General features: G+C 40.7%; 1 protein-coding gene across 6 annotated transcripts in view; it reads right to left on the bottom strand.

Annotated features, from left to right (window-relative positions):
• Positions 1–2,999: 2,999 nt before the first annotated feature.
• Positions 3,000–13,780, bottom strand: part of ARHGAP17 (Rho GTPase activating protein 17) — a 131,003-nt gene continuing 120,222 nt past the window's right edge. For 2 of the 6 annotated variants that reach the window (XM_007499037.3, XM_056805863.1), the window contains 2 exons: positions 12,776–12,799; positions 4,310–4,434 (listed from right to left, as the gene is read on the bottom strand). In XM_007499037.3, the coding sequence (XP_007499099.1) occupies positions 12,777–12,799 (23 nt within the window). In that variant the 3' untranslated portion in view covers positions 4,310–4,434; position 12,776. Of the gene's footprint in view, positions 4,435–10,291; positions 10,340–12,775; positions 12,800–13,780 lie in introns of all 6 variants that reach the window. The other 4 variants (XM_007499043.2, XM_007499042.3, XM_007499038.3 and 1 more) reach the window with 3 other exon arrangements.

The raw sequence follows: 13,780 nt of genomic DNA, 5'->3' as shown, positions 1-13,780 counted from the left end.
CCCTGGCCCTGTTATTCTATTCCCCTGAGTCTGTTTCCTCATCTGATCTCTCGTGTCATTTGATATCCCAAGATTCCATGATCCTAATTCCAATAAATGCATTACCTCTAGGCAGTTGCAATTGGTTTGGGGGATCTTCCTAACATTTAATCTCGGTATTTCCATATTTAAGAGAATTTGGCATGCCTTATTCAAAAATATTTCTAATGGGTGATAACCATGATTTGTCAAGGTCTAGTTCTTGGGGCTGTTAAGACATCTGCCTAGGATATGGTTTCAAGAAGGGATTGACTTTCTAAGAAAACTTTACCCTGCACTCCCAACTACTGTATACTTCAACAATGCTCCAGGGAGGGTTGAAAACAGACTTTATTACCAGGCACTGCTCTAACTAAGAGAACAGGTTGTAAGATAATCACAGAGAAAGACGATATATACATAGCTTCATATCTGATTTGGCTTTTACAAAATGCCTTAAGAGATGAAAAATCCAAAGTACTGAGTAGTGGACTCCAGAGAAACTTCAGAGCATTAAGGAAAATGAAAGGCATTATACAGATGGAAAACATGCTCCTACAGTGCGTGCTAACCTGGATATGATAAACTGGATAGTCATTACATTCTCATCAACAGCACAAATTAGTTCTTATCCCAATGACAGTGGCCAGTTGCTGACACTGACACCAATATGTAATTTTATGTTAATTGTAAAATCCCTCAATTAACACAATTATCTCAGCTAATTCTGAGCTGGGGCACTGGGAAGCCAAAATATCTCAAGTTCAGAAGGAAACTGGTCTAGAGGTCATAGTGTAAGCCAACCCCAATAGAAGGAATCCCTCTACAACAGGCTAAGCAAAAGATCAATCTCAGCTTCAAGGCCTCGAGGGAGGAGGACCTCCCCACTTCAGAGGGCTGGGTGAGTGTTAAGAGGAATCGCCTTTAATCTTGTAGATTGTTTCTCTCTTCCCTTATATAAAATATGTACATATGTTCAGAGATATTGATGTCATCTCAGTGGAATAAAGGACTAACAAATCAGTGATGTCCAAATATTAAATGGGCTACCTCCACATTGGTAGTGAGGTTCTGAGGTGTTCAAGTAGAAGTAGAAAGGGATAATGCTCCGGCTCTTCCAACTATGAAATTCTGTTGTTTCTATAACAATTTATTGTCAAAATAGAATGAACATAGAATTTGGTGTGATCATAAGTGTGAATATACCAATGTTATGGCTATTATTAAGGGCCAACCTGATAACCACATTCCTAAAAACACAAAAGAAAGATGTCTGCTGCTTCTCTGACCCTTGGCCTGCCACCCTTGACCAAAGAGCACATGCCTTGCATCTTGGCCACCATGATGACCTACAGGAATGCAGTACTAAGTACCAAATAAGGAAGTAACTGACAAAAGAATACCATGTGGGGAAAATTTTAAAAAAAGGAAAAATGAATATGTGAGCTCACATTTTATAAAAATAAAAACTAACCCTAATACCAGATGCTTTCACATCTTTCTCCCTTCATATGGGTTAAACCAATTTGTCACTGCCTAAGAGGGGCAACATAAAGCGTGTATTTGATCCTTGCTGTGGAAGATACTACAAGAAAACCACTTTAACATTCCGAAGAATGAGACAAATGAGGACTGCTGTTTATCCACGGGGGAGACGTCAGGAGCTGCTTCTGTATTCTGGCCACGGACTCCATCACCGTGATCAGCTACACACTTCAGCCTTTTCCCACACGTGAATCACACGAAGCGATCTCACAAGCCAGGGACACAAAGGGGTCTTGGGTGAGGAAGTGTGTGCTGCGCGTCTCACCCTGGGATTTGGAATGACTAGAACGTGTGCGTACGGCAGGGTGGGAGGCGTAGGTGTAAACACTTAAGAATGAAAGACCAGAGCAGAGAAATAGTAACTTGGCCCGAAGCATGCAGGATTGGACAATACACTCATGAATGCGCCGCTGCTCGCGTAATCTATTCATCATCACTTCCATTCATGCGCAGGCGGCAGCACTTCATCCATGGGGCTGTTTACGTGTCTATCGGGAGAGCACAATCAAACGGTATACCTTGAATACAGCCGTCCCTACGGACACCCGTAACCTTGTTCTTTGGGAAAGCTAATGGATATTTCCACGTCATCTTTGCAAGGACTAATGACTTTAATGAAAGCAGAATATCTTACTCGGAAGAAGACCGGCTTCTCTTCAGCGGGGAAGAACGACTGGCAAATGCTAGGAACTTGGGTTTCCATCACGACTTCTCTATTTAAAGATGGTGTTTGTGTCTATTACTGGCACTTAGGAACGAATGAAAGTGTGTGAGAAATCCATGGCTCGCACATTTGAAGTTCTGAAATAGTTCTGAAAAGGAACTAAGCTAAAACCGCAATGTATTCCTAGCTGTCATCGCGGTTCACTAGCTTTGTACGTGTAAATATACAGAAACTTGTGTGTAGTGAGGGAGGGCTCAGTGTGAACACATACATACATAGATAGGTGTACATACAGATACATCAACTAAAAATTCAGTTGATTAGCCTATCCCCAAACATTATAATTAGCAAATTCAATAGTCAAGATATCTGCTGTACCTCATGAAGATGAATCATGTTAGCCATCCAGCAATTGATGTTAGCTTTAATTTTCAAGTTTGACATGTATGGATAACAGAAAATGATCACCTTTTTTCTTTTTTTTGGTTGTAGGGGGGAATCTTCCCCAAAATAATGCAGTGTGGATCGTGGGAAATTAGAATTTGATGTATTTTCTTATCAGCGGCAGTAATAAACATTCTGCAAGCACTAGGTCGAGTGATTAATTGGACCCTTTCTTCTCTAGGAGTAATGATGACAGCTCCCTCCTCTGGGCTGGCCCAGGCAGCAGCATTTTTAAAGGCAGTAAGTAGTGTTGCGAGTTTGTACGGAGACCCCTATCTGTGGGAAGGACGTAGAGGAACAGCTAGATTTCTGAAGAAGGCACCCAACATTCAATAGCAGCAGGCAGATAACAGTTGTTTATTCTGTAGCCAATGGGGTAGTCACCGATACATTCTCCAGAAATGAGTGCAAGTCACGGGATTTTGGACTTTGGTCAGAGATCTGGATTTAAATCCTGGCTCTCGCCACTTCATCTCTGTGGGGCTGGGCTTCCCCGAGTCTCAGTTTCTGCAGTATATAACAGAGATAATACTTGCAAATACCTACACCTCAGAGGACTGAAGAGCAAATTATGTGAATGCCATTATGATTTTGAATGGGAGGGGGTGTGGAAAAGAGATATGGATTATAGCCATTTGTAAACTGTAATAAAGAAGCAGTATGATGAGGGGATAGCTTGATAAGACTTGGAGTCACCTGTACTCTTGGCTTCCTCATCCATAAAATGGAAGCCATAACAGTATCTCCCTAGAAGGCTGTTACGAGAAGGTTCTTGCAGGGCTTTACAAACTTTAATTATGTAAATGTGAATTGTTACTACTGCTATCAGAGTAGATGTCTTCAATTCTACGACTTAGAACCAGAAGAAATCAAAAGATCCTCTAAAACGCCAGATCCCAGGCTGTTTAAATAACATTCAACAAAAGCAAACACACCCAACATTTTGCCTTGAGATATGAGTTTCATATAAACCAAAGGGTACAGTTAATTCAAATGAACCATGAGACTAGGATAATGTGCAGTCCTTATCAGGTAGCAATGAAATGGTTTAAAAAAAGGAACAGTCCATGTCTTTCTACAGTCCAACAGTCCCACAAGGCACATCGACAGTGTGACAGGGTGACAGGTCCAGCAGTCACCGCGGGGGCACACAATCATCCTGCAGTGAGTCAGGGAGGAAAGGAACACTGCTTACAGGACAGCTCCTCTAACACAGGGTCTCTCTGGTGTTCAGGAATAAAGGCCCAAGGGGCAGGAAGTAGGAGGCTTGCGTAATTAGTGTATTTTATTAAATAGTTAATGCATCGCTTCTTACTCATTTGGAACGGCTGTTATTAACAGCAGCAAGTAAAGCTTCCTATGTAAGTTTCTGCAGCGAGACTCTTTCAGCTGTTTTTTGGTGGCTCCCCCCTCCCCCCCACTAAAGAAAATAAAACTTTTTCAAGACCCAGATCATTTAGCTTTGAGTGACAACCCCATTGTCTCTTCTGCTATGCAGCGGGCAAGACCCTGCATAGCAGGGCCGTCATGTCCACCCAAAGCTCTTCACTGTTCGGTCGGGAGGGAGAGTTCATTTTGTCTTTGCTCCACTGAGAGGGAAGGAAAGGGGTCCAAGTCCTCGAGGGCTTTTCTTCACAAAGCAGTGCTCTCTGAATCATTCTCAATGTCCAGCAATAGGCGGCTGGCCAGGTCCTTGCTCGCTGGCTCCATGTGGATTTCAGGAAAGAGGCTGCGAAGCTGTTCTGGAACACTAGGGTTGGAGTCTGGATAGAAACAGGAAAACACAATGTCATCCACAGAGGCGGAGGCGGGCCCTTTACTCTCAGGGCCTGGGGAGCGTTTCCCAAGTTTCTCTCCATGCACACACATGCTCCCCCGTCCAACAGAAAGGGTAATGAGGAATCAGGCTCCAAGCATGGGGATGGGGGGCTGGTGCTGACACGTCCTAGCTCCAGACTTGTAGCCATACACTAAATCACTCCTAATCTATAAAAAGGAACCAAGAATCCCTATCCTGATGGCCACACGGGCTTGTTGTGAGCATCAGAAGGACCAAGGCGAGGGGGAAGCACTTCAGCCGGGCTGTGCTTATGGGGCTCCTCTCGAACACAGGTACTTCTTCCCCTTAGTTCTGCTTGGCCTGGCAGACCTTATTAGTGAAGGGGAAAACCCTTAGAAAGTGGTCCTTCAGACAAAAGTGTGATAGGTTTGGGGAGCCTTCTTGCCAGAGGCTCTCATAGCTTTCTAGGGGAACTTTTGCCAGAGAAAAAGGCTGGCTTTACTTGTGAGAAACTGTCCTCTGAGAACAGATAGTTTTGCCATATTGAAATGAATGCTGTACTACTCTGGAACAGGCCTGGACAAAAAACTGGATAAGATGCCAAAGGGAAATTGCTTAAAGGGCACTAGAACTCAAGGCTCTTCAGAGCTAAAAGGGGGTGGGAACTTAAACAGGTCCCTTAATGTGGCAGGACACCATCGTACATCTCCTGTAGTCTTAGTGCCAAGAACAAGTCAATAAAAATAATTTGTCCCAATATACATATTAACTCCAAACATCTTTCAAAAACCTCACTTAGTTCTGATGCTTGTGGACTAAGTGATAAGGGAGATAATCTATCTCCCTGGTTTATGGTAATGAAAGGGCTTTGAGAAGAAAGTAGGGTGGGAAAAGCACTGAACTTGGATGGAAGTAACACAGCCATAGGTTCTGTCACTAGCAACATGGCTCCTTCTAAGCCTAAACTATCTCATCTGCAAAATGGGCAACTTTTTCAGCTTGCCATATAGGGAAGCTGAATGTAACATACAAAGTGCTTTGAAAAATTTAAATTCCTATGGATATTTTAGCTAAAAATAGCTGAGTGTTTTTAGGATATCAGAAAAAAAGGCAGGAACACATCTTACTTGGGAAAATGGGGAATAGAATATAGGGGCTATGGTGGAGAGAGAAAGAAAGGGATAATTTATTTCTCAGTATGAACTTCAGAATATCCATGCTGGGTCAGGCCCCTGGAGCCCAGGATTCTAGCCCTGAAAAGGATACCAAGAGTTGGGTTGTAAAAGTTTTCACACAACCTTCAAAGATACAAAAATGCTAATAATATTCCAGCTTCTCTCATTAACCCAGAGCTTTGTCCTTTATGGAGTCAGCTAAAACCTTTATCTTTTGTTCTTGTTTTGCCTTCTTAGGATAACATGATCTGTCTACCACTCTACATGCAGTGGATCTTCTTTTTAAAGTCTTAAATGTAGCTTTCTTAAGCTAAAAGGTTATTCTGGTCTGATCCAAGGGCATCATGATTCTGACTAATAAGGATAAAGGGATTTTTAAAAATATGCTAGTATATGCAGGGCAAGAGGGCTCCCTTCAGTGGAGACCCTGCATTTCTCAAGGCTAGGCTAGCAGCACCCATTCTTGGTCAAGTACTAGCAAGCACAGGTTTGAGCACAGGTCCAGTAGTAGTCAGCTACAGACTAGCCAAAGAGCAGCATGGCTCATTCATCTAACATTGGATTTGTAGTCAAAAGTTCACATCTAGATTCTGCTAGTCAGTAACTGGCAAATTACTAAAGATTTCTGGGTTTCATTTCCTCATCTGTAAAATGAGGGGATTGTATCAAAGGGCCTTTAAGGCCATTTCTAGGTCTAAATTTATTATTCTATTGTCTACTAAGATATGGAAGGCTTGGATTTGTCTTTGTACTCCAGAACTTTGTATAGGTGATTCTGAAATTACAAACCTAGTTAAAAAAAAAAACAGTAAGGGATGATGACTGGAGAAGAGGAGAAAAGGAAGAATTAGGTGGGAAAAGTTTCATTTTGGAAATGTTGAGTTTGAAATGTCCACACAAAATCCAGGAGGAGAAAAGGAAGAATTAGGTGGAAAGAGAGTTCCATTTTGGAAATGTTGAGTTTGAAATGTTCACACAAAATCCAGGATATGTCCAACAGTCAGTTTATGATGCAAAGCCAGAGCTGAAGAGTGAGATTAGGGCTGGATTGAGAAATTTTGGAGTCATTTGCAAAAGAGAGAAGCTAAATTTAGAAAATCTAGGTTTTCAATCCTGCTCTGTCATTTACTTGGCTCTGTGGCTTTTGGGAAGTCCTTTACTTTCTCAAGCCTCAATTTTTCCATCTGTAAAATGTAGATACTATCTACCATGTCAGCTTCATTGGAATATGAGGACTAAAGTGAAAATGTAGACCAAAATAATCTGTCACTTAGTAAGTGCTAAAAAAATCACTAAGTGGGAGTAAAAGGGGAAATAGGAGGAGGGCTTTGAGTAGACCTGGGGAGGACTCAGGAGAACTAAGCCCTACTTGTTAGGGCACACTGAGTGGGAACATGTGACTAAGCTGAGTAATCTCTCTATGCATATTGAGTGTATACAATGAGATTTCTCACTCCAGATTTTTGCTCTCAAAAGGCTTGTGGAAAATATAGCCACATCCCATGGAATAAGAATGTAAGACAGCTGCAGTCAATCCCATAGTCTCAGTTATAAAGCCAAGGAAACTCCTCACCCCTGATCTTAACCTCTTGGACAAGGTGAGAGTGACCATCAATGACCACAAGGACCTGTCTGCTTGAAGGTGTCTGGAGTGATTTTGGTCATAAGGATCCTATGCAAAAAGAGTCTTGGGATAACAGATTCCTCTACCTCAACTATAGATGGCACCTGATACAATTCAACTGGTTAATTTAGTTACTGCAAAAACCAAGTTGTCTCTTACTCAGACCTTAGGAAGAACCTGAACAACTAGCTACTGGAAGCACTGCTAGGCCTACTTTAGTGGACCAAGGCTTCCTTCCCCCTCAAATCCCCCAAAGCCAACCACCCTCCCTTCATCACTGCTTCTTCTCCTAACTGATCTCTTCTCTTCTCCCTTCCCCTCAGTCTTCGTCCCTGGCCTGCTGAACTTCTAAGTGCTAAGAACAATCTCTCTTGGTTTGCAAAGTAAGCTCTCTTATAGAATCTTCTTTAAACACTAAGCCTTCCGATCTTGATATTTCCTCCCCTTTTTGTTAACTTTTTTGGTTGTTGGACTTCTGGACAATTAATGGCTAACAATTATTTTATGAAACAACAGAAACTTAAATTTTGGGCTTTGGGCAAGTCCCCTTTTCTCTGTCTCAGTTTCTACATCTGTAAAATATGGGGCGTTGAGCTGGTAGACTAGCCTGAGTTCTCTTCTAGCTCCAGATCTATGGCTATGTGTTCTCAAAGAGACCTTCCAATCCTAAATTGATGACTCTACGAAATGTATTATTAATTTAATGGTAAGGATCTAGGCTGTGCCTCCAGCACAGAACACACATAAAAGTAGGCAGTTTACCACTGGTGTAATAAAATTGGGTCTGTCTTCCCCTTTTCCACCACATGTTGGAACTTGTCATTGTTTTCTCCTGGCCAAAAGATTCTTTAGAAGCCTGAAGAATCCTCAATGATGTCAAAAAAAGTCAGTTGGTTTGAGTTTTCAACAGTCTGATGGGGTTTGCATAGGACCTACCTGGCTTTAGTAAGCATGATGCTGTGTGCACTTAACTTCACATTCCAGAATTCGTTTTACCAGATACATTCCTACTAGTTGATTCAATTAGATATTTAGTTGTAAACAAACTTTTCTCTCACCATTTCTCCTCATTGGACAAGCAGGATTAATAGTAAACAGTATTCAATCCTGGGCTTCGAGTATGGAAGGCCTGAGTTCAGCATGTCTGATAACTCATAGCTGCTGTGTGGCTGTGGGTAAGTTACGTAGCCTCTCTGAAATTCAATTTCCTCTTCTGCAGAAAGGGGATGATACTGAAGTACCTACCGTGCAGGGCTGTTGTAAGGCTCACAGGGAATATGTTCACAAACTGCTATGCAAACCTTAAATCTTCACAGAAATGTCTGTTATTATGTTTGCCAATAACATGGGTAGACAGGGGCACTTTGCCTTCTAAATGCCACTTTTGATAGATCTTAGGTGAACAGGCAGATCCCCTCTAGCCTCTCCATCTTGACCAGAGCTATTTGTCTAAATGCTACTAATATTTAGGTATACAGAGAAAGTGGGGATGATCCTGCTGGGAACTTGGGTTAGGAAGCTTGAGGATAAGCATCAAGCATCCTGCCTAAGATGACCTTTTACCTTAAGAGATTGTTCTCTCCCTCTTCAGTATACTGTGGGGAGATGGGAGAGAGAATTGCTGTTCTAAAAAGATAAATGGACATTTCCTTTTCTTTCTTCTTCTTTAAAATTCCTCCTTTGAGCCTAGCAATTCTCCATCCCTCTACATCCCTCCACCCCCAAAGAATGGCTTTTTCTCTTTTTCAGACAAGTGTATTTCTAATCACCAGGGCTAACTTCTGTTGATGGTTATTACTCAAAAGGATGTCAACAATTTGTTTAACACTAAAGAACGGGAAGTTTAGTCACTGATTTTAGATCACTCCCCTCTACAACTGCTTCTCTTTCCTTGAATGAGAGAAGCAGTTGTAGAAGGGAGTGATCTAAATGGCCATTTTCTCTATTAGAGGATGCTTAACTTGTATATGGAAAGGAGTTACCACTCCAAAGATGGAAAAAAATGGGCTTTGGATTCAGGTCCAATATTCTACAAGTCATAACACTTCTCAGCAGCCACTTATATTTAGAGACATAGTGCTAAAGTGACAGTGACTAAAATGAGATGATAACATGACCGCTTTTCCCCCATAAACTTGTCGTTTTCTGAGCCTCTAGTACTTGGGAGTCAGGAAGACCTTAGTTCAAAATCCTACCTCAGTCACTGTGGCAGGATTTGTGTTTTTCTGTATGATCCTGAGCAAGTCACTTAACAACTATGAGCCTTAGTTTCTTATCTGTAAAGTAGGGAATAATAACAGCACCTACCTCATGAGGATGAGGCAAGGATCAAATAAGTTAAATATGTAAAGTTTTGGACAATTCTTTCAGCATTATCTAAATGCTAGCTATCATTAATGATCATCCGACTGATCTCCAGAGAGCTATGTGTTAGGCTCTGGGGGAGACGTGTAGGACTCAACAAAATGGGCAGTTCTCTTCTACTAGGCAATATGGGGAGTCTTGGTTTCCTCATCTACAAAATGGGCACATATTTAAAGGGGTGTGGTAGGCTCCGGTGAGATCATAAATGTAAAGCACTCCTGAAATGTGAATCATTATCATTATTGGGTCAGTCGTACAAGGTGTGAGTATTTTTTACGCCTTCCTGTCAGCATAACTGTGTTAAGACAGGTATCACATTCTTTTATGATCTGTTAGTGGGTAGATGAAGCATCAAACTGTGTCCAGATGTGGCTGTTGAATGTAACTATTAGAACAGATTACCATTAAATGGCAGCTAATACAAGGCAGACTGGAGGCTAGAGAAGCAATAAGGCCAACTTCAGGGTTAGCTGCTAACAGATTTGTGAACATATTTAGTATCCATATTAATATAGGGCAAGCATGAAACAAAGCCTCTGCTCCTCAGGACATGCACTATTAGTGGGGATGCAGGCAAGCAGGGGTTAGGATAACTGGTTAGTAACAGGCACTTGTGCACAAGTATGATCGTGAATTAGCAAAAAAATATTCTGGCCAATCATATGCCTTTTCCTTACCATTAAACTTCCAATTTCAGTTCTTACTGAATAATGCAGGTCATACATCTAAATTATTTAATAAAATTGTTCAATTAGAATAATCTTTTTCTATAGCCTATTACTTTAACAACACTAAGCCTTACATTGCCATTTTGCTCAAAGGGCAAAAAACTCAAGCAAGGAATCTCTTTTTTCAGGGTTGCTTTGTTCAAGAGACAATTGAAAGATGGTTCCCATTCCTATATCAGCAAATTTCCATTCTTGAGCTCTAGACAGTATCTGTTGCAAGGCCATGGTCTGTATGTCTGCTCCACAGCTATCGCTCTACCCAGAGGTCTACCTCTTTGTTCTGGATATCTCAATTCAATGCCTTCAAACTCAATACTACTGTTTTCAGGAATATGCTTCTCCTAAGTTCCATGAGTAACTATCTATATTACAAAGAAATATTAGCCCTTTCAGGGAGTACCTAAATGACTAAAATGGTCTCATTTTTAAAATATCCAAATGTATAGTGGAAAGATCACTGGATATGAAATCTAAAGATCTGGGTCTGAATCTCTGTTACCCAATATTATCCACATGGGACTTGACCCTTTTGAAGCTCACATTTTGTCAATTATAAAATGGGGGTCTGTCTTTAATTAGATGGTCCATAGCTCGTTTCTTAGCCTGGGATTCTTTAAGAAATATTCTGACAGGGGCAGCTGGGTAGCTCAGTGGATTGAGAGCTAGGCCTAGAGACAGGAGGTCCTAGGTTCAAATCTGGCCTCAGACACTTCCCAGCTGTGTGACCCTGGGCAAGTCACTTGACCCCCATTGCCTAGCCTTACCACTCTTCTGCCTTGGAGCCAATACACAGAATTGACTCCAAGACGGAAGGTAAGGTTTAAAAAAAAAAAAGAAATATTCTGACAATTGTTATCTCAATATAACTGGTTTCATCTGTAATCTCATATATTTTGTTTTATGCTTTAAAAAATGTTATCCTGAGGAGGAATCCACAGGCTTCCCTGAACAGCCAAAGGGGTCCAAGATACAAAAAAAAGTTGAGAACCTCAGATTTTCAGGGTTCCTTCAAATCCTAAAATCCTATGAATGATTATCAACAAGACTGATTTATATTCTACTGCCATTTCTTGTATGACCACATGTAGAAGGTCTCTAATAGAGACTGAAGAATTCCTAAAACAATGTTATTTTTATGATATAAAGCTAATGAGCTTATGTGGAATTCCTGGATTTTTAGGCTTGCTTCAAAAAATTTAAGGATCAATCTTGGGTAATTTAGCTGAAATTTTAGGGGAGAGTTTTTCTTTTTCCAGAGATCATCTGACAAATCATATTTAGTGAATTAAGCATAATTTAATGAATCATGTAAAGCAATGGCCCAGCATCAATATACCTCACACATAACAAAACAACGTTAGAAATAAACACAGTTTGATTCAGGCTTCCTTCACTATATTTTCATTCATACAAAAGTACAACATTTTGCTGTTTGCAGCTCAGGCAAAAAGAACTCTGAAGGGCCCAGCTCACACTGACAAATGGTTTCCATGCCTTGACTAAGCTGGTGGTGTTTTAGCATCGACCTCAACCTTTCTTCTCCTACAAAACTACCAGGGACAATCTGAGTTGGGCAGTTAAGGGCTCAATGAGTAGTAGATTTCTTCCCTGCTGCACTCTGGGCCTCAAAAAACAAACAAAACAAAGGTCACTGATTTTTGCTTCCTGTTGGGATTTGTACAAGAATCCAATGGAGGACTTATGATTATGCTTCCTTTGGTGAAGCAGAGATTGTACAAAAGTCATACTACCTGAGGTTGCGTAAGGCTAATTAAAGCAATTCCTTGACCCAATGGAAACTCTTCCCCAAGAAACCAGTATGGATGGAATCCTCTGGGAAGAGTTATGGTTTAAAAGAAAGCAAATGCCAACATGCTAGAATGCAAGGGATTTAGTAGAGATCTTTCAGGGAGTAAAATTTTTTTGTTGTTGTTCTGAGCAATTCAAGCTGCCCATGGGTAGGTTCCATGCAGTTAACACGAATTTAGGATAAAAAAAAACTCAAGGTAAAAAGTTCAAGATGCAAAGAACACAATTTCCTGTGTTAACTGAACTCAAGTTCTTTTTAGCTGGGAGTCAAAACCAGATAAATCACAACTAAGTGCAGCAAGGACTGGTTGGAACTTGTTTAGCAGAAGAGAGACCATGTTCATGTTTTTTATGGTAAAATGAATTCTCAACCAGTTAGATTTTGTTGTTCATGCTACTCAGGTACCAGAACTGTTATTGACCGTCCCACTGTAAAATGTAGAAACAATGCTTACTGGTCAGTCATAGGGTGGAGAACACCACAAGAAGAACCACAGTATGATGTCAAGTAGTGGAACAGTGAGCATGGAGTCAAAAGCACATATGCAAAATACAGATACAGGCAACACAGCTAAGTAAGAGCATTAGGGGCTACAAGGCAGGCTATTTTTGGTTGTTACAAACCTCAGTCCTGGCCATCTTCCCAACCTGTGAAGGCATTAGGAAGTAAGTCTATTAGTCATCTCCAAACAAATTGGTTTTCTTTGTAGAAAGGTGAAGAATCATCAAAAAGTTATCAATCATATAGCATCCAAACCATTACATAATAAAGAAAAGGACCCATCTCCTGAAAAGCTGGTGAAAAGATAGAAATTCTAATGAAGGCATCAGTTAATAACATCATGGATTTTGTTTTTGCATTGCACCCAGGCAATTGTGGGTCAGTAGACATGGTGGCTACATGTGGGTTTAGCTTTTATTTTTTAGATCAAGGTTCTTTCACCGATAAAATCAAATAGAGATGGATTAGGTCATCTTTAGGGACCCTCCCAGCATATGCATTTAAAACTGTTATTCTGAGGAGGATCCACAGGCTTTACCAGATGTGGTGGCCTTGCATAAGATAGCACTATGGACACGAGCTAGTTTTCAGCTGGAAAAATCAAAAGCACAGCTTCAAACAAAAATGGTTTGTACCTACTACTTCCACAAAGTGTCCAATGCTAAGCACGAAACAGGAATTGGTAAGTCTTTAATTGTAATGAATAATAATTAATAAGACTGAGGCTTACTAACTACCAATGTGTATACATAAAAAGATCTACTCAAATATACGATATATAGGTATACACATGTGCACATATTTAAATATATACACACTATATTATATACTCCATATAAACACATATAGTACCCCTAAATATAGTTACCCTGAAATAAAACCCTGTCATCATTCTGGGGCTTTTTTTTTTGGACAGAAGGACCTAGTGGTCCTAGATTTATTATTTCACTGGCACAAGGAACACCGAACCATTGGGTTCCTGGGGCGCTTAGAGATTGTCTTACTTAAGATCAAAGTGCAACTAGAGGAAGGGTCTGAACCCTTACCTTCATAATTCCAAGGCTTGCAACTCCAGTAAATTAATGCTGTTATCCATGGATAAATCAGTAAAAAATTTACTGAGCATC

This window comes from Monodelphis domestica, chromosome 7 (genome assembly GCF_027887165.1).
Source record: "Monodelphis domestica isolate mMonDom1 chromosome 7, mMonDom1.pri, whole genome shotgun sequence".
NCBI lineage: Eukaryota > Metazoa > Chordata > Mammalia > Didelphimorphia > Didelphidae > Monodelphis > Monodelphis domestica.
This window is presented reverse-complemented; position numbering and strand designations above follow the sequence as displayed.